This window comes from Lissotriton helveticus, chromosome 2_1, assembly GCF_964261635.1.
Source record: "Lissotriton helveticus chromosome 2_1, aLisHel1.1, whole genome shotgun sequence".
Taxonomy (NCBI): Eukaryota; Metazoa; Chordata; class Amphibia; order Caudata; family Salamandridae; genus Lissotriton; species Lissotriton helveticus.
Genome location: NC_136059.1, coordinates 1,159,176,542 through 1,159,201,822, shown reverse-complemented (window position 1 = coordinate 1,159,201,822; position 25,281 = coordinate 1,159,176,542). Strand labels below are relative to the sequence as shown.

At 43.5% G+C, this 25,281-nt stretch overlaps 1 protein-coding gene across 3 annotated transcripts in view; it reads right to left on the bottom strand.

The window, feature by feature from the left end:
• LOC144818516 (programmed cell death 1 ligand 2-like) overlaps nt 1-25,281 on the bottom strand; it is a 432,156-nt gene that overhangs the window by 301,606 nt on the left and 105,269 nt on the right. For all 3 annotated transcript variants that reach the window (XM_078676009.1, XM_078676007.1, XM_078676008.1), the window contains exon 2: nt 12,674-12,742. In XM_078676009.1, coding sequence (XP_078532135.1) covers nt 12,674-12,728 — 55 coding nt within the window. In that variant the 5' untranslated portion in view covers nt 12,729-12,742. The remainder of the gene's footprint in view (nt 1-12,673; nt 12,743-25,281) is intronic.

The window sequence follows — 25,281 nt, the reverse complement described above, 5'->3', positions numbered from 1 at the left end:
GTGCTGCGGGCTGTGGCACACGCTGCAGTCCAAAATAAACACATTGCACATATCCCTGCACTATGTATCAGACACATGGTGCAGGGATATATAGTGGATGTAGTAGGTTCTGTTTTGTTTCACAATTACTTAGTTATAACGATAATAATTCATATTTAGGGCCTAATTCCGATGCTGTTAGGAATGGCTCAGACCCTCGGTTGGAGCCACCTAACCGCATCGGACCTGCCCATTAGGATTCATTTCTGGCGGCCTAGTGGGCACCGACGGTGCTGCCCCTGTTGATCCCTGCACCCGTGTGGCAGGCACCTTGGGGTATAGGATTGCGACCAAACAGGGTTCAGTCGCACCCTACTTCCAGGTCTGGAACCGACGACGAGAGGTCGTTTGGTTCCAGTTCCTGACTGATGTCTGACGGACTCCGGTCTGTCTAACATCGGAATCGGCCCCTTAATCTCATCCGAGAAAATGAATCAAAGATAGACAACAAGGTATGCCTAATACAACATTTATATATGAAATAAAGATATTATCTTAAATATGGCTGCTATATAATCAAATTCACAACAAAAAATATAGAAAATATTTTGGGGGTCAAACAAAAAATTGGAAATAAATAATGACAGACATATGCTGAAAGATTCACATTTCACAACAACATGAAAAATCAAACAAAATTCATGGTAGTCTGTCCTTTCATATTCACAATGATTTATATAGGGGGAGTGACTCAAGATGTGAAGTGGCTGTGCGTCAACGTTTCGACCTGAGATGTATGTGTTATTGTAAAACCATCACAGAGGGTCTTCTTCAGGACTGGTGAAAAATCATGTAGACAGCCAATGAAGGTGGTGGACTCATCTGGATCTTGGATAGAGCCCGAAGACAATCAGATCTGACTAATTGTCTTTGGGCTTTATCCAACGGTCGACGGGCGCCTTGAGCCCGTCCGATCAGTGGCGATCGGTCTCTCGGACTATCCACGCGCCATCGTAATGCAGCAGGCGAACCAGCAGGGTCGGATGGCAGTGGGTCCACCATCGACGCCCAGAAAGAGGTGGTCCCACCATCATTGTAATCGGGCCCATAGTGCAGTCACAAACCTCCAATTTTCAATGGGAGATTGCACAGCATGCCAAAACCGCCTGTAGCACAAGCTTACATTGAGGTGCCTGCCTCACAGTGCAGGGAGGTAAATGGGGCCCCTTAGGTGCCCCCCAGGGCAACAACCAGAGGGCTAGGGGAGAAGGGCCACCCCAAAAGGCACTTTCGGAAAGCAGCTCCATGTCAGTAAGACCGACATAGAACTTCTGTCGGAAAGTGCTATCATAATCCCAATGGAGGAAACGCCATCCGTTGGGGATTATGAGGCCCGTCCGACAGGCCGGCAGGCTCCTTGAGCCCGTCGGTACCCAGTCAGATTAACCAGGTGGTTTGAACTCCGACCGCCGTCTTTGTAAGACGGCGGTCAGCCTCTTTAAACCTTAGCTGTTGGTCGGAGGCCTTCTGACTGACATCCAAATCAGGCCCTTAATATTAATTAATTAAACATAATTAATTTCCCACCCTTTACCCCTATAAGCCCCACAACCTGCACCTAAAATTAAACTTAAAAACAAAATTAATAACAATATTAAAATGATTGTCAATTAAATAATTCATAGTATTGAACAACAAATTATTTACTCCCCACCATCTACCCCAATAAACGCCACAACCCACACCTAAAAAAAATATATTAAACAATTAACATAATTATCCATTAATTCATTCATATTAACAACTAATTATTAATTAATTAAAAATAAATAGCTTACAGCCCTTTACTCATCTGAGCCTCACAACCCACACCTACAAAAATGATTACACAATTAGCATAATTATCAATTAATTAGTTTTAAAGAGCTTAATTAATTACAAATAAATTACTTCCCACACTTTACGCTTACAACCAAACAACATGCACATAACATGAACATTCTAAAAATTAATAACACAATTAACATAATCAAATATCAATTAAATGAATAATGTTTCATTAAAAAAAACATTATTTTATTATAATTAAATTACTCGCCACCCTACACCCCTATAAACTCACAACCCAGTAAGAAACTAAAAAAAAATATTTATTAAATCAAATTTCATACCTACTAAATATGTAACCAATATATTAAAAAACATAAACAATAATTAAAATAAAGAATTACATCATATACATTAAAAATATATACTAAAATACATAACAATAATGAAAGCACGATATTTTAAACAACTATGGGCCCAATTTCGATGTTGGGCAGAAAGACATCCGACAGCTTGTCTGAGGCTTTACGCCCGACATCGATGGTTTCCCTTCGGCCGCCGTATTACAATGCCAGCGGTCAGAGGGAACCCCGTGGAGGGATTCCTTGAGCCCGTCAGAGCGTTGGAAGGCATCATAATCCCGTTATGATGGTGCAGCCAGATTCGGCTATGATGTCAGGATTATGACGGAACTTTCCCAAAGCCTTTCCATGTCGGCCTTTCAGACATGGAAAGGCCTTTGGAAAGAGACTTTGGGGCCCTAGCAGAGCCCCTTCCGCCTGGCCCTCAGCTATGGGTTCTAGGGAGCATCTATGGTGGCCCACTAAACTTCCCTGCACGTGTGGCAGGCTCTCCATGGTGCTGGCCACACGGTGCAGGGATGTTTACACACATCTAATTTTCAATGAAAGTCTCAACTTCCTCAGATTGCGGCTGTCCAGCTGATTTTGTGCCCAAGGAGAAACACTCCCATTTCCATGCATTTTGACAGACTGCACTGGCTTCCTATAAACAAAAGATGAGATGTGTATTTAAAGTGCTTTGTTTGTGCCACTAAACTATATTTGCTATTGGTCTACATCCGTCTTTGAAGGCCATCTTCTCTCTCTATTCTCCAGCCAGAGAATTAAGATCCAAATATGACGGCCTGATTGTCACTCTCCTTTCATCTATTGGGCTGCAGCTGAATTTGCTGATGTTCATGAATCGATTAAAGACCGATCTTTTATCCTATTAGTGGATATTCAGTTTCTTTGGTCAAGTCAGATAATAACCTGGCTTATTCATATTGGAGGCTTTTCAATCCCTCAAGCACTAGGATGCTTCTGAGAATCTAGCTGTTTTCCTCTGTATAAACACTGATTCAAATCAAATACAAATTTAAGCACCCACTGTTTCAGCTAAAACATCCTGAAAGGCTTTACAAAATGACACAAGGAGTCTATGTGGTCCAAGTGGGCTTGTCCCTGTTGGATTTTTAAATTGTCAACTTAAACTCAAGCTTTGCCATTGGTTCCTCCCACACCGACAAGACATCCAGAGATATTGCCTAGAAAGGAAAGTCACAGAGATATTGCGCCACTTAATAAATATTCTCAGGACCATAAAATGTCACATTGAAATAAAAAACATCTCTGCTGAGAACTGTGTCCTGTCTGACTGGTGTGGATAGTTGAATGTGGGCACACACTTACCTCTCCCTCAGACCTATCCCCATGGGAACAGGCAGACATAGTAAGGTGTGCACAGGGACCGACTTCTGCTCTGAAACCTGTCTCCATAGCCACAAGCATCTATATATAGGAACATATGCAAAATCACTGCACTCTCCACTATCACATCTCTACCAGCTGATAGATAACAGCATTTAATAGAGTATGAGGATGCACTGGCCTCTGTGCTACAACCTCTGTCTTGTATGAGAGGTCTCTTCACTACAGTGTAGACAAGGACTGATCTCGCTAATGAGACGTCACTCTTTCATGACAAATCACCATAGTTCAGTATTCAAGTGATTCGCGTCTTCATTAACAAGTCACTGTAGCATAAAACATGTCCATCGTACTGTATATACATGCAGATGGAACTGCAAGTTTTAGTCTACAATGCAGTACTGTAATAGTATCGAAATCTATCATGTGTTTTGAGCAAAACAAATAGTAGTAACTTTAAACTTTTTTATTACAATACAATAATTAACTTCATTACAAAACTACAAAAAATATATATTAACAAACTAGATGAAATATAAAACAAACAAAAAAAACAACTTCACTCATTTATAATGTTTTCTTCATAGTCTGCAACAGGAAGAATCCATCCTTTTTGCTTCATTTCTTTATTGGTCTTTGGTGTGGGTAGACCTTCTTGGCTTGAGCTGTTTCCCCTTTTGTGAATGTTTTTCATTTTGCCTTAGAAAAATGTCTTCATCAGATTGCTATGAGCAGGCAGACGCAGTTGCAGCAGCCCAGTAACCTCAGCCTTCCAAACAATCTTTTATATGGCAGTTTTTTTATAAGAGGCCAGCTGGCAAAAAAAGTCTCAGCAAAGTTTGTGACATGCAAACGTTGCAAGAAGGACTTCAGCTCGGGGAATAGACACAGTACTGAATGAGTACTACAGGCATGTGGAGGCACTTAGGGGCATATTTACGAGGTCCTTGCATCATGTTTGCACCATGCAAAGTGGTACATGCATGATGCAAAGCCCCAAGGCATATTTATGAAACAATGCAAAGTGACTTTACGTGGCATTGAATGGCTCCACAAATTTAAGGTAATGCAACGCAGTGTAAATTGCTGCTTTGCTTTACTCTGATCAAGATTCTATGGGTAGTGCAGTGGGTGGGTGTGCAACTCCCATGGTTTTTGACACCTCTCCTTATCCATCTATACAACTATTATAAAGAGAGAACAGAAACCTTTTGGCAAGGTAAACTCTGGAACCACAGTGCCAATCCACACACCCAATACATTGTTGTAATCCTCAGGGTGTGTAGATGGACATAGGCTGCATAAAAAAAAAACTTAAATTAAAAAATTAAACTTTAAAAACAAAGTAGTCCCCTAAAAGTAGCGCCGGCCGCGACGTAGCGCTGGCCGCGACCTAGCGATGTCCGCAACGTGCGTGATGATGACAGGCGGGGAGGAGCGGTGACGAGCAGCGAGGAGTGGCGGTGAAGTCCGGAGCGCGGGGAAGAGCGGCGGCTCAGGTAAGGCAAAGGCGAGGCGGAAGGCGGGAGGGAGGCGGGAGGCGGTCTGGGCAATGTCGGGGCGGGCGGGGGCCGGGGCGGGAGTGCACCCAAGCCTGAAATGTTGCCCCCAGACCCCTTCTGCCCCGGGCAACGCTGCCGCAATCCGGAAATGCTGCCCCCAGCCCCCTTCTGCCCCAGGCAACGATGGGGCGGGCTGCTAGTACTAATATAATAAAGAGAGAGCCCAAACCTTTGAGGCGGGTAATCTCAGGAACCACAGCACCAATCACAACACCCAATACAGCGTTGGAAAGGGCAGTTGCAGCAGAAGGACATAGGCTATGCAGACGCCCACCATATACATTTAAAAGGTAAAAGAACCCTGCCAGCAAAGTAGTCCCTTGTGGGCGTGTCTGCGTTGTGCTGTGGGCGTGTCCTGGGGGCGTGACAAACTCTGGGGGCGTGTGGTACGTTCCGCCCTTCATGCCATGTCTCATATCGTGTGCTAATCCCACCCTGCTCCCTTTAAATACCCCTGCACCCCATAATCATAACCCACTCTTACTCCTTAAAATACCCCAACAACCTTAAACACTAAGCCATCTTAACTCTATAAAAATATCCTGTACCCCAAAACCCAAACCTATCCCTAAACCCTAAAAATACCCCTGTACCCCAAAACCCAAACCTAGCCCTGAACCCTATAAATACCCCTGTACCTCAAAGCCCAAACCTTCCCCTGAACTCTAAAAATACCCCTGTACCCCAAAACCCAAACCTAGCCCTGAACCCTAAAATACCCCTGTACCCCAAAACCCAAACCTAGCCCTGAACCCTTAAAAGACCCCTGTACCCCAAAACCCAAACCTACCCCTGAACCCTAAAAATACCCCTCTACCCCAAAACCCAAACCTAGCCATGAACCTTAAAAATAACCCTGTACCCCAAAACCCAAACCTACCCCTGAACCCTAAAATACCCCTGTAACCCAAACCCCAAACCTAGCCCTGAACCCTAAAAATACCCCTGTACCCAAAACCCAAACCTAGCCCTGAACCCTTAAAATACCCCTGTACCCCAAAACCCAAACTTACCCCTGAACCCTAAAAATACCCCTATACCCCAAAACCCAAACCTAACCCTGAACCCTAAAAATACCCCTGTACCCCAAAACCCATACCTATCTCTAAACCCTAAAACTACCCCTGTACCCCATAACCCAAAACTATATCTGAACCCTTAAAATACCCAAACACCCCAAAACATATACCTCAGTACCCCAAAACATATACCCCTATACCCATACGTACCTTATCCAAACATTAAAAAAAAGAAACATGCTGTTACCATTCATGCATTTACAACGAATTTCGTTGTAAATGTATGCGTGGTAAAAGCATATAAAATGTAATGCCATGCGTTATAATGGCATTGCGGAGTCAAGGTACTTTCGTAATGAAAGTATGCGGTGTGATGGTATGCGGAAAGAAAGTTGCGGAATAATGGGTGTTTACCCTCCCCCGGTAAGTACATTGGTGGCACGGCGGCCCACATCTCCAGCACCATACTCATATTTTTTCACCACCCATTTGAAAAATGCACAGGTCTCTCTCATTGATGGCCAGCACCGACATACAATTTTAGACACACCTCCCGCTACAAGTTCCAGAATTGCGAACTTTAGAGCTGGGGAGCTACGCTCGAATTTTGGCATCTGCTCAACATCCTGTGGTTCCAGGCAAATTGCTTTGTCTCCCCGTGCCTACCACAAATGAATGTGTTCTTCTGTAATGTAAATTGTGCTCATGCCATGTTGTCGAGTTCACGTTATATAATATTGCAAGGAAAAATAAAGTAGGGAAACTCGAGTTCATACACTACTGAACGCGCACTCTTAAGTGCATCAGCAGTGCACTGTGAATCGGAGCGTTTCACAGGCCTGTCACAGATAAGAAATGCTATCTAAACGAAATCCTACAAAACAATATACTACTGGCCGGCAGCAATTCATAGCCGGACAACGTCGGGACGGGCTGCTAGTTTATAATAACTTGTAAACCTGGGAATGTGTCAAAGTCTTACACCTCCACAGGGGAGGCGCAACAAGGAGAAATATGTTTATTTCTCTATGTGTGCTGCATTCTGTAGCACATATGCAAATAGAAAAATGCCTCTATGTATGTTTTTGTGCAGAAAGGTGCCCCTTCCTGAAAAAAACAATCCTGCCGACAACACAAGCACGCATGGTACCAGGCCTCAGAAACATCTCCAGCGCAGGGGAAAAGGACAGGAATGCACTGTATTAGATAGATGCAGTGCATTCCTGCCCTTTCCCTGTGGCGCAGTGCAGCACAGCAAGGTAACTTGCTGCACTGCGCCACCATTCCCATAAACATGCCCCTTAAGGTCTATGCATCAACAAAGGCAAGCTTGAGCAGAATTACCTCATGCAAGTGCTTCCACATCTTTCAACCAGGACACACTATGCCTGGTACGTACTTATAAATGCAAAACAAACAATTATTTTATTTTTCTTAGTTTTATATAGCGCAAACTTGACACAAAGGTATCAGGTATCAGAGCACTTTACATGAGCACCAGTTGTTTTACACAAGGTTTTGTAGGCACAGGGAGATTAAGTGATTTGCCCAGAAACACAGGATGTTGAGCGTCCCTGCAGAGTCTAATCCGGTTCCCCAGATTAGAGATCGGCAGCCCTAGCCATTAGGCTACATCCTCTCCCCAATTGATGGACAAAATGTTGAACAATGTCAAACATTCACCCAAGTAGAGAGATCTGGGCCTAAATCCAAATTTGTTTTGCTTTCCTTCCATTCCAGTTTAAACATAGCCATATGCAAATCAGTCTTGACACATTCCCCCCACCCCCCGCTCCCAAACTGATAGGCCAGGTCCTCCCCTGGACCGGTAACAAGCTCCCTGGGACCGTTTTTTTGGTTTCACCCCTCATTAGCCATGCAAGCTTGATTCCAGTGGCATGGAGAGCACGGGACAGGGATCTGGTCCTAAATACATAATTTTTTGCTTCCCATGCCAATTCAGTTTGAACATAGCCATATGCAAATCAGTCTTGACCCTGACTCTCCACAGAGTTATTTCCTGTTTTCTCAAATGTGAACAAGCTTTAGTTTTCTCCTCCAAATATTTTGTCACATGGTAGTTCTCTAATTCACAGTATCTGTTTTCCATATGCCTCCTACAAAAAGACAACATAACCAAAACATCAAAAGGTACATATTGGTCAATAAATGATAACAGTGAGTCATCACAATATTCTGTAAACATTTTACACCCACAATCACTGTGTGTATCACTAACTTGTTATTCATTTCTCCTGAAACATTCCGCAGACTCACCCAGTGCATCTTTTCTTTTTTTCACACCTAAATTATGGCATGCCATCAAAACTATGAATAAGCTACCTACACATATTTGCAAACTCAATACAGCACATTTAACCGGGAGTTTTATAATTCATACCTGCTATGGTTAAAATATGTGGCCTGAAGAACTCATCAAGATCATGGAAAACATATTAGACACAGTTCAAACTAACAAAGCTTTTGAATGCACCTACCTTGCATAATATAATGTTAAACTATTAACACCTCTATACAAAGTAAAAGCTGATACCATAAAGATTTACCGAGTAATATAGTTCTCTTCACATACCTTTGCTAACAGTGAGCAGGGTGTTTCACTTTAGAAACAGCAATCTGTCCACTGAAACCTCTGATAAGGGTAACAGATAAGTGTAGTAGAGTTTAGGAAAACACCACATCTTCTATTAACACACTCCGGATATTTGTTTTACAATTGGAAAAACAGTGTGTACTTTACTTACAACTATATACAGAGTGAACACTCCATATTTGTACACAACATGCAATCCCTGCTGACATATCTCTAATTCTAATGTATACCTATAAAATACTATATGAGAAATATACACCTCTACAAACTTTTCACTCAGTAAACATGGAGTAGAATACACTTGTCAACAGCAAGGCACTTACTGACACTTCTCAATAAAGGTAATAAAGTATATTATTATTTACCCGAACTTGGAGCTGTTTATTAAATGCAGCTGAAGACACCAGTCTCTTTCAGTTCCAAATGAAATCATATCAGCTGAGCACAAGTGAAAGACACTTTCTTCACCTCCAAACTACCAAGCATATTCTGAGCTATCTTTGGTTGTGCACCAATCACATCACAGCATTTCTGCATTTCTTCAACCATGTAATGACAATGCTAACTAATGGTTGACCTTAATGTAACTTGCCCCTTTTTTCCTACTTCTACCAAGACGCTTACGGGATAGCACAACCCTCATGCGGCAAGCTTCACTCCCTGAAGCTTGCATGCTGCTCTCCCAAGACTCGCTGGATCACAACATAATTGTAGGGTAATATTAGTATGTGGGATGGACTCACATCTTCACTGAGACCATTCTTTTGAATAATGGGTGTGCATATTAGGGTGTAAGGGGAGACTGTTCTCTCCTTTCAAACCTCTCTATCAATATTGACATTTTTTTACTTGATATTTCCATATAAAACTTTAAATTGTGGTTATCCTGGAAACATTGTGATATGCAGTATGAATCCATGTTAACCTGGTAGGAAGAATTGTCTAGTATTTCCCTAACGTGAAGAAAGCTGCAGAATACCTTGGTGTTTTTTCTACACCACAGACATATTAGGAATTGATACCAAATCACCTTACAAACTAATAAACTAACCATACTTTCAGAATTCAACAAATATACTGGACACTGCAATCAACAACTTCATCAGAGATCTATTATTCTATTAATGGTACAGACAGACATTAAACTTATTACATGTATAGCTTATCTTTTATTGGTATACATTTTGTGACACTAAATTTCCAGAGTATAAAACTTCCTTTTTCCAACCATGGCACAGTAGTTTAGTGTAGTAAGTAGGTATACTTACAGCTAATGGGCACGCTATGATTTCCATAAGGTTTGGTGGACGCTAAAGCCATAAATACTGAGAGTGTGAAGGGTTTATACAGGGGTAGCTAACAACGATTCAGGTGGGAGGATCCATGCTAGAGTTTCTAGACTAATGTGTGGCAATTAATGGAGAACAAAATCTGAGAAACTCCATTGGAGGAAACCAAATTATTTACACCAATTTTAAGGAAAGACAATTTTAAGCAAATTCAACGAAATCGACAATTTAAGGAAACATTTTAAAGTAAAGGTAATTTAAATGAAAAATCCAGAATTACATGAAACTTGGGTGGGGTTTAGGACTACTGTGAGTTCAGCAATGGGTAATGTTAAGGGTGATGGGGGGGGTCCTATGGGTCAGGAATAATTGGAGTTCCGTTACAGAAACCTTTTTTTAGGACTCAGAAATGGGTGGAGTGTAGAAGTTGTATGGGATTTTTAGGGTTTACAGATGAATGGTAGTTTAGATGTGTGAGGTGTCTTTAGGCTTCAGTGATGGGTGGAGTACAAGGGTGTAGAGGGGTTTTAGAATTCATGGATGAGCAGAGCTTATGGCTGGTGAGGGGTTATAAGGTTCAATTATGAGTATCGACTGTGGTGGTGAAGTGTTTTTAGGGTTCCGGATGGGGTGGAATTTAGGGTGGTGAGGGGTTGTAAACTTTCAGAGATGGGTGGAGTTTAGATGAAGAAATGGATTTCAGTTTGGGGGATGGGTAGTTTAGGGTGATGAGGAGTTCTTATGGGTCATGAAAAGCTGGTCTTTAAGGGTGGTGAGGGATTGTTGAGGGTTCAGGGATGGGTGGAGTTTGGGTGTGCCTGGATGTTTTAAGGGGTACGAGATGGGTGGGGTTTAGGCTTAGAAGGAGGTTTTTAAGGTTCAGGAATAGGCGGAGTTAGGGGTAGTGAATGATTTTATGGTTCAGAGACGGTGGCGGTTTGAGGTAGAAATTGTTTTAGGCTTCCGGGGTGTGTATAGTTTAGGTGTGGTGAGAGGTTTTGGGGGCATCGATTGATGGTGTTTAGGTGCTATGAGGAGGTCAGCAATGGATAGTGTTTACGGGTAGTGAGTGCTCAGTGAATTAAAGGCATACAAAGTAAATGTTTAAAAATGTAAAAGCTATACATTGGAAATGATGTCCCCTGAAGTAAAGCACTGAAATAAATTATCTGACAAAACTGTTTCTGAAAGTAAGAACTAAAATTATTGCATTTACACTTAAAATAATTAGCATTCAAAAGCAAATTTTGACCAAAAAGAAGTTTATGAATTGGTTTCCATGAACAGATAAATGCCATTCATTCTGAATATTTCCATTAAAAAGTGTAGATGAAATGGTATCCCAATAATGGTATTCCGTGTAATAGTTTTTCTATGAAACTCCATACAACCATTCTACATATCCACATATGACAAATGTTCATAAAATGAATCTAAATAGAATTCATTTGCATAACCTTTGGTTGTCCTGATAATCTGGTCCTGCAGCACCTACAGTGAACATCCCTGGCTTAGGTTAAGCTAATACTGTGTTTGCACATCTGCTATGAACTTGTACATAATATTTCTAATATTGAACGTCTACGTATTGAATGTTTTTTCTATATTCACTATCTTACACAAAAAAAGAGCGAGGGGTATTGAATGCTAACCCCAGATTCTACCATCATAGGTAAACAAACATCAAAAGGGTTCCGCAACTGTCTCAAAATATTTTCGTTAATTCACACCGTGATCTCTCTGGGAAAAACAGACCTCTTATCCACATCAAGATGTGGCATTCTTTCACATACCCTGGACCTAAATGAGACCAAGGTGGGCTCTACCACAAAAAGTGTGGGATTGAGGGTTTTTAGTTTTTCGGAAATGTTTTAAGAGCGGAGTACATGCTCCACGTTAAAGATGTGAAGAAAAAAGGTTAAAACTCACTAGAGCTATCCTAATGTATTAATTTTTAAACTGGGGGATACATTTGGGGAAGTTATTGCCCCTTTCATCCCTTATATGGTCAACATGTTTCCGCTGTCCTAAATATGCCTAACAAGGTAAGCAGGCTAGTCAGGACCTACAGAAGCTGGTTAGTCAAATGCCAAAACCACACACAAAGAAGGTAAAAAGCCAATGAGTCTTCGGTCCTCTATGTGACCGTTGGCGATTGTCCATTAGCCCACAAATTATTGCGAAACAAACAAACTTCATAAAATATGTATGATACTTACTATTACATCACTGAACTCCGGAGATCAATGCACCAGGTAAAAAGGGGAAATTTCCTAACAGGGGGAGCCCAAGGGGGTGTTGCTCTGTTGTCACACTAACTCCAAAAGTCTGACCCCGCTGGTAATTACCAAGTTGTTCCCGCCACCGAATGTGGGTGAGGGCCCTGCTTTTCCCATAGAGATCTCTGTGTGGATTAATGACAATATTTGGTGTCAAGTTCAGAACCATTCTGATGTGTGTTTTCTATATTCACACGATTAAATAAAAGAATTGTGTGTTGATTACTCAGTGCATTTGATATTTCTCAATATTATCTGTGCTGCATTCAAAGGAGGAAAAACAATCTGGATGACAGTAATCCTGCTGGGTCTTAATATACTGTGATTTACTTTCAAACTCTAGTAGACATCCAGTTTCAAAGACTGATAGGCATATAATAGGATTGCCTTACCTGTCCGTGGATGGAATAAGTTTCCCATTACAATCATGAAAATGAGTGGAGACATTCTCAAAGCAGAATCTAAAACAAAGTCATAAACATCATCATCATCATCAAATAATCTTTATTAGGTTAATTAAAACCATAAAAGATACACACAATAAAAAGCTAAAAACAACCATAGCAATATTTTATTATCAAATTGGCATAGATATAACCAACATAAAAGCATAATAAGAACACCCCACTCTTGAACATAATGGAATTGAAAAGATAATATCATAAAAAGTCTTCCCTTTTACAGAACATAAAACTACCATCTCAGGCAGTACCATGATCTCTCATATCAAAGTCAATGTAATCCTCATTGTTTTCCAAGTTTCACTGACCCTATTGAAAAATTTGCCACATCGAAACACACAAGCTCATTATGCAACATCTGGAGAAAAAAATGAAAGCAGGTCTGAATTGTGTAAATTGTCTCCCTGTCAGTTAAGGGAAAAATATACAGATGATAGAGAGAGCTGTATTAGTCACAAAACATTACAAAATGCCTGGTATCTTGGTCTGAAAAGGAATCACAGCTACAGTGGCCTAAATTTTCAATTTGATCCCCCGCCCAAATCCTCTGCCAAGAAACCATGCAATAGGTTCAATCTAAATCCTGTTAAAAGGAAGCAATGCTGAGGGTTTGTGACCAGTCCATGATAAGGCTCTATTAGCCCACAGGATTTCATAGTACAGAGGGTTTACACATCTCGCTCCTCTCTCTTGGGCTACAGATATGAAATGTTTCCTGTCCTACTCAAGGTCCTCACAGACAAACCTTTCAGGAGCCCTATATAGTTCAGGATGTCCCTGTCCTGTAAATGCAAATTTAATATAACTGAACCAAGACATACTGCCAGCTCTTGCAAGTTCCATACAGTCCTTCAGCATGGCCTTGTTTAAAACAAGCTCTGGATTTAATCATATCGAAATCCACCTAAGTAAAAGTTGTAATGTTAGGAGATCCGAGATACATCCCATTCCCAATTCATCATGGAGTATAAAAGAGCCAGTGGGTTGGGGTACTGAAAATAAACCCCCCAGGAATTTGTTTTAGATTGTAATTCCGAGGGCTTTTTATAGCCCCAGATATCACTATCATACGTAGCCACAGAGATGCAAATGGATTGCTAAATTTTAATCATAGTCTTAATGGGCTGCGCTCTAAAATGAGAAGCAAACTCAAAAAAAGAGGCAGCCACTCTAGCCATTGAACTGCATTTTGCTCTCACCAAAGGGACCCATGAGCCCTTTTCATCGAACAAGACTACGAGGTATGAAAAGGCCTTTACTTTGGTGATCTCAACTCTCTCCAAAATATATTTACTGTGTCTGTTGCCTCTTGAACCCATAACCAGTGTGCGGGATTTATTATAGTTAGTGCTCAAAGCCAGACTTTGCAAGAAGTTGACAAAAGACTACAGATGCTGTAATCCAACAGCGAATGTTGTTATCAACATGGCATCGTCAGCATATAATAAATTGAGAATACGAAGCGATCTTGCTCGTGAGCTGTCTTTAGAGGCAGTGGATAATGTTGATCCCAAATTATTTATACATAACGTAAACAAAAGTGGGACCCATGTACATTCCTGTCTTACACCCTGTTATTGAAAGGTCAGTTGGAGCTCCCTGACTGTTTGTATCTGATAACAGCAGACAAATCCTTATGTAGTCCATGCAGAAAATACACTATGGGGGACATTCTCAAGAACGTGTGTTAACCATCGCCAAATTAACTTAACGCAACTCTTCACATTGCAGTCTATCGCCTCAAAATAACACCGTAATAACGTTGTATAGTCAACCCAGTGGCACCATGCGATAGTAGCAGGATAAAGAGCCAAAAGACCGCCTAAAAATTAACTCGACCCTGAAAAAATGTGAAACACATATGCGAAAAAAGATGCAAGGCCCCAAATCGCGATTCAAAAATCAGCGACACCAGCGATAGGCCTGCAATTCCCATGCGTCATACGGGAAAATGCACTATAAAAGCAACAACAAAAACACACCAAACCAAAGCTAACTGCGTAGCACCATGGATGCACCGAGACCGAGTGCTGAGGACAACCCGAACCTCCCAACCCCACAGAGGACCAGCCAGGAACCCTGTGTGCGGGGAAGGGTAAGGAGAAGAGGAAGATGAGGTTCAGTCCACAGGAAGACTGGATCATCGTCACAGAGGTGATAGAACACTACCAACAATGGTTCGCCACCTCTACTGCGTCATTGGCAACACAAACGGAAATATAGCAGTCCATCATCAGCACCAAAACCACCATGCTCCACATCGTGGATGATGCCATCCAAGCCCTTGACCAAGGCAAATCCTGTCTCCTCATCCTCCTAGACCTATCCTCGGCCTTTGACATGGTCAACCATGAAAAACTACTCAAACGCCTCAAACTCAGGATGGGATTGGTGCCTTGGTTCTCGAATGGTTTAGATTCTTCCTCCAAAACCGATTTCAGAGATTCCTAATTAACAGCATCCTGTCTACTCCCTCCCCGATCACGGTTGGCATCCTTCAAGGTTTAACCCTGTCCCCCATCCTCTTCAACCTGTACCTAGAACCGCTTACCGAAGCACTACTCACCTCTAATATTTCCTACCATATGTACGCTGACGACACTCAGATCTACATCAAAACCTCCTCTCTTGAGGAGATTTTCTCCCTGAATGAGGCTCTGAAATCGACAGTCCAATGGCTCTCCTCTATTCAACTAAAACTTAACGCAAAGAAAACAGAATTTCTCCCTATTTCCCCCTCAAAAACCAATCCTGAGATGCAGGCATGGATTAAGGCTATCACAGCCTTAAATTGCTTACCGACCAGCGCTGACTCAGCCAAATCTCTGGGAATTACCCTTGACTCCAACCTGAACATCCGGGACCACATCAAATCAATGGCCAAATCAGCCATATTCCACCTGAGCTACCTAAGGAAACTGAAACCCTTCCTTGACGCTTAGGACCCAAAAATGGCAGTCCAAGCACTGGTCATCTCAAGATTGGAATACGGCTGTTCTACCCTTTCGGGCCTACCCAAGATCTCCTTGGCACCTTTAAAAGCTTGCTCAACGCGGCCACCAGACTACTTACCGGCACTAGGAAATTCAACCCTATTGATAGACACCTAAAAGTGCTGAACTGGCTTCCTCTTGAGGCCAGAATACGGCTTAAATTGATATGCATCACACACAAGGCCTTATACTCTAACTCCCCTGCATATCTTGCTCAGAAGCTTGTGGTATCAGGAGGAATCAGAAACGCCTAGTCTTCCAGAGACCTCTTGTTCAAACCTGCATATTTTCGGGAAAAAAACGTACAATCGTGCTTTCCCTGGGGCTGCACCAAGAATTTGGAACTCTCTCCCACCCGCTATCAGAAGAATGCCTTTTCTGGCATGCTTCAAAAAGGATGCCAAAACCTTCCTCACGGGTAAATTCATCGCTTAAAATTCGTCTCCTACCACTACAGAGACCCTGAACAACTCCAGACTATTGCCTCCTCTGGATTACCAGCATAAACAGCCAAGAAACCTGGGGCCTGCTTGGAGCAATTACAAATGCAAACTGTACATACGTGTCCTTCTATTCCTTGTATACCCACCTCCCCCCCTCCTAATCGTTGTGTACTCTTTGATTCTAAGCCTGTTGTACATTGCTATGTCTCCTGTAAAGCACTCTGATATCCTAACAGGTCACTTTTGCGCTCTATAAATCACAATATAAAATAAAATAAAACATTGTTAATGCAGTCGGAGTATTGAGGAGGTCAGTAGAGGAGGACAAAAGACACTGGCATGATGTGCAAAGCCAGACCAAATAGAAACTCGCCGCCAACCGGAAGACGATACCAAAGGGGATGATGGACTCACCCCCAGTCAACTGGCTATCTTGAATCCAGTGGAAAGTCAGCAAGGGACCCACGTCTGAGCATACCCTGCCAACTTAGGGCGAACAAAGCGATACCAAAGGGGATGATGGACGGAGCGTTTGAGCAAATCAAGCACTCACCCCCAGTCAACTGCTCTGGGTTTAATTCATTATCATTCTTTAGCTCACTCCACCACCCCAGTTCAAACATGGCCAAATGCAAATCAGTCTCACCCTGTGCCTCATGGGAACAGTCCAGCCCGAACTGCCAAGCCATGTCTTCCCTGGACCAGAAACAAGCATCCTAGGACCGGTTTCTGGCTATCAGCCGTCATCAGCCAGGATAGCTTGACTCCAGTGGCCAAGTGAGCATGGGACCCACGTCTGGCCATACCCTTCCCACATAGGGTGAACAGCAAAACACACAAGATGATGGACGGTATGCTTCCAACTATTAAGCTTGCAGCGGATACTCCGTTTTATGTTTTTAGAGGTAAGGGGCTCAAGTTGTAACCAGAGTAGGTGCCAACGCCAGGCCCAAGTACTCAAAATGGGTTGTCATCCATTGGAGGGAGCTAAGGGCCTGTGCCAGCTGTACTACTGACTGAGGGGTCGTTATATTCAGACTCTCAGATTTGGAAACGTTAATCTTGAACCCTGGGGCTTCTTGATAACGCTGTAGTTCTTGCATCACCCAGGGGATAGAGGCCACAGGAACAGTCAGAGAAAGAAAGACATTGTCGACAAACATATAATTTTAAGGTCCTGTTGGCCAAACTGAATTCTTTTAATCTGGGGGTTACTTTGAATATGTTGCACCAATGGTTCCAATGTGAGGGCAAAAAGGAGAGGGGGCATCCCTGATGTGCGCCTTGTTTTATGTGCACCCAGTTGGAGAAAGAAGTGTTGATGTAGATTCTAACACAGGGTCTGATAACCCTCTAGGAACCAGGACGTGAATGTAGGACCCCCCCTCCAATGCACTCCATACGTCAGCCACGACGGCCCAGTCAACGTGGTTGATTGCTTTCTCAGTATCCAATCAATCAATCAATCAAAGCATTTGTAAAGCACACAACTTACACGTGAGGGTCTCAAGGCACTGGGGGTAGGAGGTGCTGCTACAGCTCGAAAAGCCAGGTCTTGAGGAGTCTTCTGAAGGATAACAGGTCTTGGGTCTGCCGTAGGTGGATTGGGAGGGTGTTCCAGGTTTAGTCGGCAAGGTGGGAGAACGATCTGCCGCTGGAGGTCGCTCTTCGGATGAGGGGTACTGTGGTGAGGGCGAGGTTGGCGGAATGTAGCTGGAGGGTGGGGGTGTAGAAGCTGAGTCATCTTTTGAGGTACACTGGTCCAGTGTTGTGGAGTGCCTTGTGTGCGTGGGTGAGGAGCTTGAAGTGCAGGTCTCTCAGGTGGAGTGTGAGGCGAATGCAGCGAGGCATTCTGGATGGTCTGAAGCCGTTTCAGGAGTTTGGCCGAGGCTTCCGCGTAGAGGGTGTTTCCGTAGTCCAACCTGCTGCTGACGAGGGCCTGGGTGACCGTTCTTCTTGTTTTGGTGGGGATCCACTTGTATATCTTGTGGAACATGCAGAGGGTGTTGAAGCAGGAGGAGGAGACGGTGTTGACCTGCTTAGTCATGGATAGGGTGGAATCAAGGATGACCCCTAGGTTGCGTGCGTGGTTGGTGGGTGTTGGAGCTGTTCCCAGTGCAGACGGCCACCAGGAGTTGTCCCAGGCCAAAGGGGTGGGTCCGAGGATGAGGACCTCCATCTTGTCCGAGTTCAGTTACAGTCGGCTTTCCTCATCCATTCGGCGACCGTCTTCATTCCTTTGTGGAGGTTGGTTTTGGCGGTGTGGGGTCCTTGGTGAGGGAGAGGATCAGCTGGGTGTCATCGGTGCAACAGATGATGTTGAGGTCGTGCAGTCGGGCAACATGGGCGAGCGGTGCCATGTACATGTTGAACAGCATTGGGCTGAGGGATGAGCCCTGGGGTACGACGCAGATGATCTCTGTGGCTTCGGAGCAAAAGGGGGGAAGGCAGGCGCTCTGTGTTCTGCCGGAGAGGAAGGAGGTGGTCCAGTCCAGGGCCTTCCATTGGATACCGGCGTTGTGGAGGCGTGTGCGTAGTGTGCAGTGGCAGACAGTGTCGAAGGCAGCTGATAGGCAAGGAGGATGAGGGCCACGGTTTCTCCGTTGTCTAGCAGGGTCCTGATGTCATCAGTGCAGCGAGGAGGGCAGTTTCGGGGTCATAGGGGTGGAGGTTTCAGTGGTTGTCGGGGTGGTCGTGGTGTTAAAGCTGTTGTGGAAGCTGGCCAGTGACTCGCACAGGTCCTGTGAAGGTGGGATGTCGTTGGTGTTGGAGCTGGGGTTGGAGAGTTCCTTCACAATGTTGAAGAGCTCTTTGCTGTTGTGTGCGTTGTTGTCGAGGCAGTCTTTGAAGGAGGCTCTTTAGGCGGCTCTGATGAGGTGATGGTGTCTGTGGGTGGCGTTCTTGTGAGCTGCCTAACTGTCCGGTGTTCGTTCCAGGAGCCAGTTCTTCTCCAGCTTCCGGCAAGTTAGCTTGAAGGCCTGAAGGTCTTCATTAAACCATCTGGCTTTCTTGCTGGTGTGGTTGTTGGAGGGTTTCTTGACCGGGGCGAGGGTGTTGGCGCAGTCGTCGATCCACTGTCTGAGGTTGCGGGTGGCGGTGTTGGTGTTGGTGGGGTCGGCGGGTAGGCTCTGGGCGAGGGAGGTAGTAAGCTGTTCTTTGGTGGCTTTGCTCCAGCAGCGGCGAGGCATCTGCTGGGTGCTGTGGTGCGTGGTCGGTTTCCGGAAGGTAAAGTGGATGCAGTGATGGTCGGTCCAGTGGAGTTCAGTGGTGTGGTTGAAGGAGACGTGGGGACTTGCAGAGAAGATGAGGTCGAGTGTGTGGCTGGCAGAGTGGGTGGGTGTTGTGACGAGTTGTCTGAGTCCGAGGATGGCTAGATAGTCGATCTCGATCAGAATGGTGGGGTTGGTGTTGTTGTTGTTCTTGAGGTGGAAGTTCAGGCCCCGTGTAGGATGTAGTCTGTGGAGGGGAGAGTGTGTGTGCTGACGAAGTCAGCGATGGAGTCGCCGAACTGTGGTCCGGATCTGGGGGGTCTGTAGAGGAGGGTTCCTCTGAGGGTGGTGTTGGGGTCAGTGTGGATCTGGAAGTGCAGGTGTTCGGCGGTGCTGAGGGTGTCTTCGGTGCTAGTCGAGACTCTGAGAGTGTTCCTGTGGACGATGGTGATTCATCCTCCTACTCTGTTGGTGCGGATCCTGCGGGTGATCTTGTAGCCTTCCTTGATGGCTATGACGATGTCGGGTGCTGAGGAGGGGTTCAGCCAGGTCTCCGTCAGGAAGGCGATGTCTGGGGTGGTTGAGTCGAGTAGGTCTCAGAGTTCAACGGCGTGTTTGCGGGCGGAGCGGGTGTTGAGAAGAATGCATCTGAGGTAGTTGGGTTCTTATTTCCTGCTCGGTGGATTGGCGGGCCGAATGCTGGTAAAGTTACAGTTCCGGCAGGAGAAGGGTCCTTGGGTGCGCTTCAGGGCGGCAAGGAAGCAGGTGTGTGATCGTCTGGCATTGAGTGCGTGGAGGGTGCTGGCTTCATAGCGGGGGCGGGCGTTGTGGCGTTCGTGGGGGCCAGGGGGGTCTGGTGCGGATAGGCGCAGATGGGCTTGCCTTAGGAGTGCCTTCAGCGCCCACTGCGCTGCCTTCATATGAGGGGAGGTGGGAGGGAGAAGCAGCTGGGAGGCGGGAGTGGGGTGGCGAATGGGGGAGCAGGGGGGCGGGCCGCAGGGACGCAGCGGCAGGAAAGAAACGAGTGATGGACGGTGGAGGGGAGCTAATGGAAAACCAGGCACAAGAAATGCAGAAGGAAACAAAAATTAGGCAAGCAAAGCAAAGTCTGGCAAAAGCAGTGCAGCAACGTGGGGAGCGACCTGCCTGCGAGCAGGGTCACTCCAATGTGACCTTGACCACATGTTTAGTACCTGCGGCGCTAATATCAAAGATGTCGGGGGTCTTTTAGGTATTATTGCTTGCCTTGGGCTAGGGAATGAAATCTGATTGATTCACGTGTACCAGATTTTACAGCAGGGATTGTGGCCTCAAGGAAGCAATCCTAATGAGGATTCTGGCATCGGTATTAAGAAGGGAAATGGGTTGATAGGACCCGCAGTCCATGGGATTTGTATTGGGTTTAAGAATCAGAGCAATAATGAAGTCTTTCATGGAGGGCGTGACCCTACCATACTTGAGAATCTCAGTATATACCCTGTGGAAGAGCGGCAACAAGGTGGGCCTGAAGCATTTAAAAGAGCTGCTGTACGGCCATCTGAACCTGCCGCCCTGGATGGTCGCAACTTAGATCTAGCTATTAGCATTCCTTCTTTCTCAAGTGGCCGGGCCAGGGTTGCCCTCTCTGAGGGGCTTACTTTAGTTAGCTGAGCCTTTGTGAGGCCCTGCTTCTTTTTTAAACACATATTTTATTATCGACCAGGACCATGACAGAGGGATATTCACTTTACTTATTGCGTTCAACAAACTAGTTAAGATTTTTGCCCATTTCATAGGGCCTGCTTGGTACAAATCAACAGGTACACCATATGGGCCTTATTTTTAGACATGTAAACAATAGGCTTGACTTACCTCATCCTCAAAGAATTCTATGTTAAATTTACTATAAGAATCCTCTGTGTCAATCGTCAGTACTTCAGCAGTAACAAGGCCATAAATTCCCCGAAAAAGCTGTACCTAGGCATCAAGGTGTACGTGGCACTTCAATGTCTATTAGTAGCTCCTGTAAATTAAGGGCAATTTACTATCTCCCAGAATCTGCCGCTGCATTTTAAAATAATAACCCAGAGAATTTGATCCCAGGTTTCCCTTATTATGATCTTTTTCCGGTCAGTTATTGGCGTCATATATTACACACGGTTACTTCAAAGCTATTTCTAGGAGTGTTTTATAGAGCCAAAAGTAAGCTTTAATGAGCCACAGAACAATTATGGTCATATCAACTGTTAGTAGGCACCCTGGTTTTACCTCCCATACAAATTAAATTGCAGGTTAACCCTATTAAAGGCAGATATTAATAGCTTGGGTTGGGCAGTATCCTCTACACAGGTGGGATAGTCCTGACCACATACAGTATGAAGAATGCCTTGGAGGGTCTCTGGAACAATCTTCCATTTCAATCTGCGTTCTTGATTTTTGGGCTTGTTATCTTGAGCCTTCGTACCTACTCTCAGGGGTGTGGAAATTTAATATAATATCTACTTGTCCATGGGGCAGGTTGCTTAAAAAATCTACTTGCCCTGTACCAAAATCCACTAGCCCCTTTCATGCGATGTAGATAGTAGTGAAGAATTATGGCAGCAATCTCATTTTAGAAGAGCGCTGATATAGCCTCTCTGATTATGCCAGGGCTCATACCATAAAAGGGTTTGAATACTAGCAATTTACTTACTTTGTAACTTTTCCACAGATCCTCATGTTGGGGCAGAAGGTAGTAGTAAGCAATAGTAATAGCAGATATGATGGGACCCCCTCAAGACTCAATCAGGCCAGGGAAAGGAGGGGAATGAAATATCACAATGAAGAGAACAGATTTCCCTCAATGGCCACACAACTTTAATGTAAATATATCTCTAATTAATGATGAGATATTAGTGACAAAAGCACAACAATCTATTTCATTTCCTTCAAGAAGTATAACGTTTATTTTATTTTCTCTAAATCATTGCTTTTTTGTATAGGAATCTCTTCTCTTATTTTTTCACAAGTAAAAAATTACTATTTTTTTAAAAGGGAGTTTTTTTTTTAACTTGGACTTTTTTTGATTCAAACAAAGAAAAAAGAAGAAAAAAACATGGTAAGATAAAATACCATACATAGCTATATACAAAAAAAAATTCTTATACACTACACCCAAATCATTACGCCCCTGGTAATAAACAATCTGTCACAACATTCTCACACATTCCCACCCTAACTGCATACATCACCACACCATCTGAAATAAGGAGACTGAATCATAAGTGGCAGAGGCACTCTGCCAATATACAGGTCTCAAGGCTTAATATGAGACCCCGCACTGCAGTGGTAAGCAATAGTTCCAGGATTGGAAAGCCCTTTTGAGTCTGGGCAAACCTACTAACTTGCATATTTTAAGGGTTTTCACCAGTTCTTCTCTAATCTTTTCCCATACTGGGAAAGGCTGGAAATTTACTCCTGACAATGTCAGATGTAAAAACTTCTTCCAGGCTTGGGAAAAAAGTGGTTGGAGGGAAAGTGAACTTGCAAATGCTGAACAGATTTTCACCTGAGAAAATCTACACATGCATGTTTGCTCGTGTTGAAATGCAGTTCACGCATATTTTCTAGGATTACGATTTCTTGACCTACTTCTGTAAATTCTTGTGAATTTATGAAACCGTAAATCTGCACTAATGCAAGGACACATACCATGGGTGCACTTTTGAGGTTTCTTTAATATTCGAGCCCCTAATTAGGTATGGTTTTAATCAGGACCTTTTTGCGTTTTGTAAAATTCTCTCTCTCTCTCTCTTTATCTATTGGCTGGCTTCACTATGAGTGACAGCATTCTGCTCTTTCAAAGGAGCATACTGGGACATAAAGTAGCTGTGTTCAGTGCCAGGAACTAATTTGGCAACGTGTGCTTTTTGAGACCAAAAATATTTTTTGCTTTTTGCCAATGCTTGCTGCTTGTTGTAAGGGTGAGGGTCTGGCAGCTCCCACGCCAACAAGGTTTTACAAAAACCATGCCAAAACAAGACACGCATTGACAAAACCAAACGGCAAACCACCAATTTCAGATCCACTGACTTTCCCAATGCTTGTTTATGTTCTTATTTCCCAAAATCTTGTTGAAACGGCTTACACCTTAATATTTTTGGGAAATACTGGCATGCATCAACACATTTTATAAATGATCCTGCAAAGAAATGATACCTAAAATAAGCCGTAAAAAACATAATTGATAATGGAGTTAGAACCTCTCCCGGTAAATGTAGGGGTAACTTCTATGGGACCTAGGCCTTTTGTGTTTTGCTCTAAAAGAACCAGATTATAATCAGTTAATAAAAGTCACAAACACAAAATACACATTGGCATCATATGCATGCATACAGATGTGAGCTTGCTGTATGCCTTCAATAGTTTGTTTTCTTGGTTGTGCCTGTGAATGTAATCTTATGAATCAGTATTTTTACAGGATTTCTATGAAAGTTATCTAAGTGCGAAGTTGAAAACAGTGTCATCTTACCGACGTTTGGTGCGCGGCAAGACATATTTTAGGACCCCTAGTTTGCAACAACTAAATCAAGTCATCATGATGCCACACAATATTGAATTACATATCAAATTTTCCGAAAAGGGAGCAGAAAAAACTACAGAAAGCAGTGCCTGCCTGGAGTCTGTCAGCCAAACAGTATCAAAAGAAAGCTTGATGAAGTATTGTAGAAACTATTTCATTTTGTGCTTGGATATAGATTACTTTTTTGTCTTGCTACAATGCTACAAAAACACTTTTAGTGCAATTCAGTGACTAACCAGTCGGATGTATGTCGGGATATTATATACAGAAATATCATCTGAGATACATATATCTCCCAAATACAACATCATCCATTGCTTTGGGTGTGGATATTCCATTAGCTTCAACGGACGAAATATTTATGTAAAACGATGTCCTGCAAATAACACGTGACCACACCAACAAGCCTGTCCCTCCCATAATAGGAAAGACACAATAAGGATGGCTTGGTGCATATTTAATATACTATTTCATAACATGAAAATAAGACACAGGTGCACAGCACTTGGAATTGAGCCTTAAATTGCTGGAAATGTACTATCACAACTAAATTCCTCTTCACAACTTGTATTCTTGCTGCAAAAGTGAAAATAAAAGCACGGATATGAGGATTTTTACTATCCCACTGGGTGAAATTTGATAATTTTCTCCTTATTGCTCTTCCCCTGCCTTGCCACTCCAAATGTCTTTCCATTTTTTCACTTCTCTAGCTAGACAGTAACCTCCTGATCTGCTGTGTAAGAAAGAAACAGGGCACGAGATAGTGAAAGGCCTTAGAGGTAAGGAGAACAATATAGTGAGAGAGGTGAAGTAGAGGGAAACCAAAGAGCTGAAGTTGACAGATAGGTGAGGTGAAGAAAGGGTAAAAGAAGAGAAATATGAGGTAACAAAAAAAAGAAAGATACATGCAGATTGAAAGAGGAAGAGTTAGGTAGACAAAAGGTGTTACATATGGTGTTAGTGTGAGGTAGAGCGAGCTAGAAATGGGGAGAATGTAATACAGAGAAAGAGATGAGGTACATCAAGGGTGAGGTAGCGAGAGGTAAGTTAGAAATAGAGGTGTGGTGTGTTAGATCTGTTATCCTTAGGGTGATCTTCCCTCAAACATTTTTTTGCACTGCTAACCGGTACTAAAGTGTTTGTGATCACACCTTAAAACAAGATAACATTACGTTGCACCTGATTGGCATATTTAATTTACTTATATGCCGCTCGTATGTGGTAAGGGAAGAGAATCTTTACTTTTTGGCAGGCTGCCGTGACAATGGCAGAAATCCCGTCCAGTTAACCAGTGTCTGGAGCTTGGAAATGTCGTTTGTGATTAAGTTGCAATGCTTTTATAAAACTGTGAAGT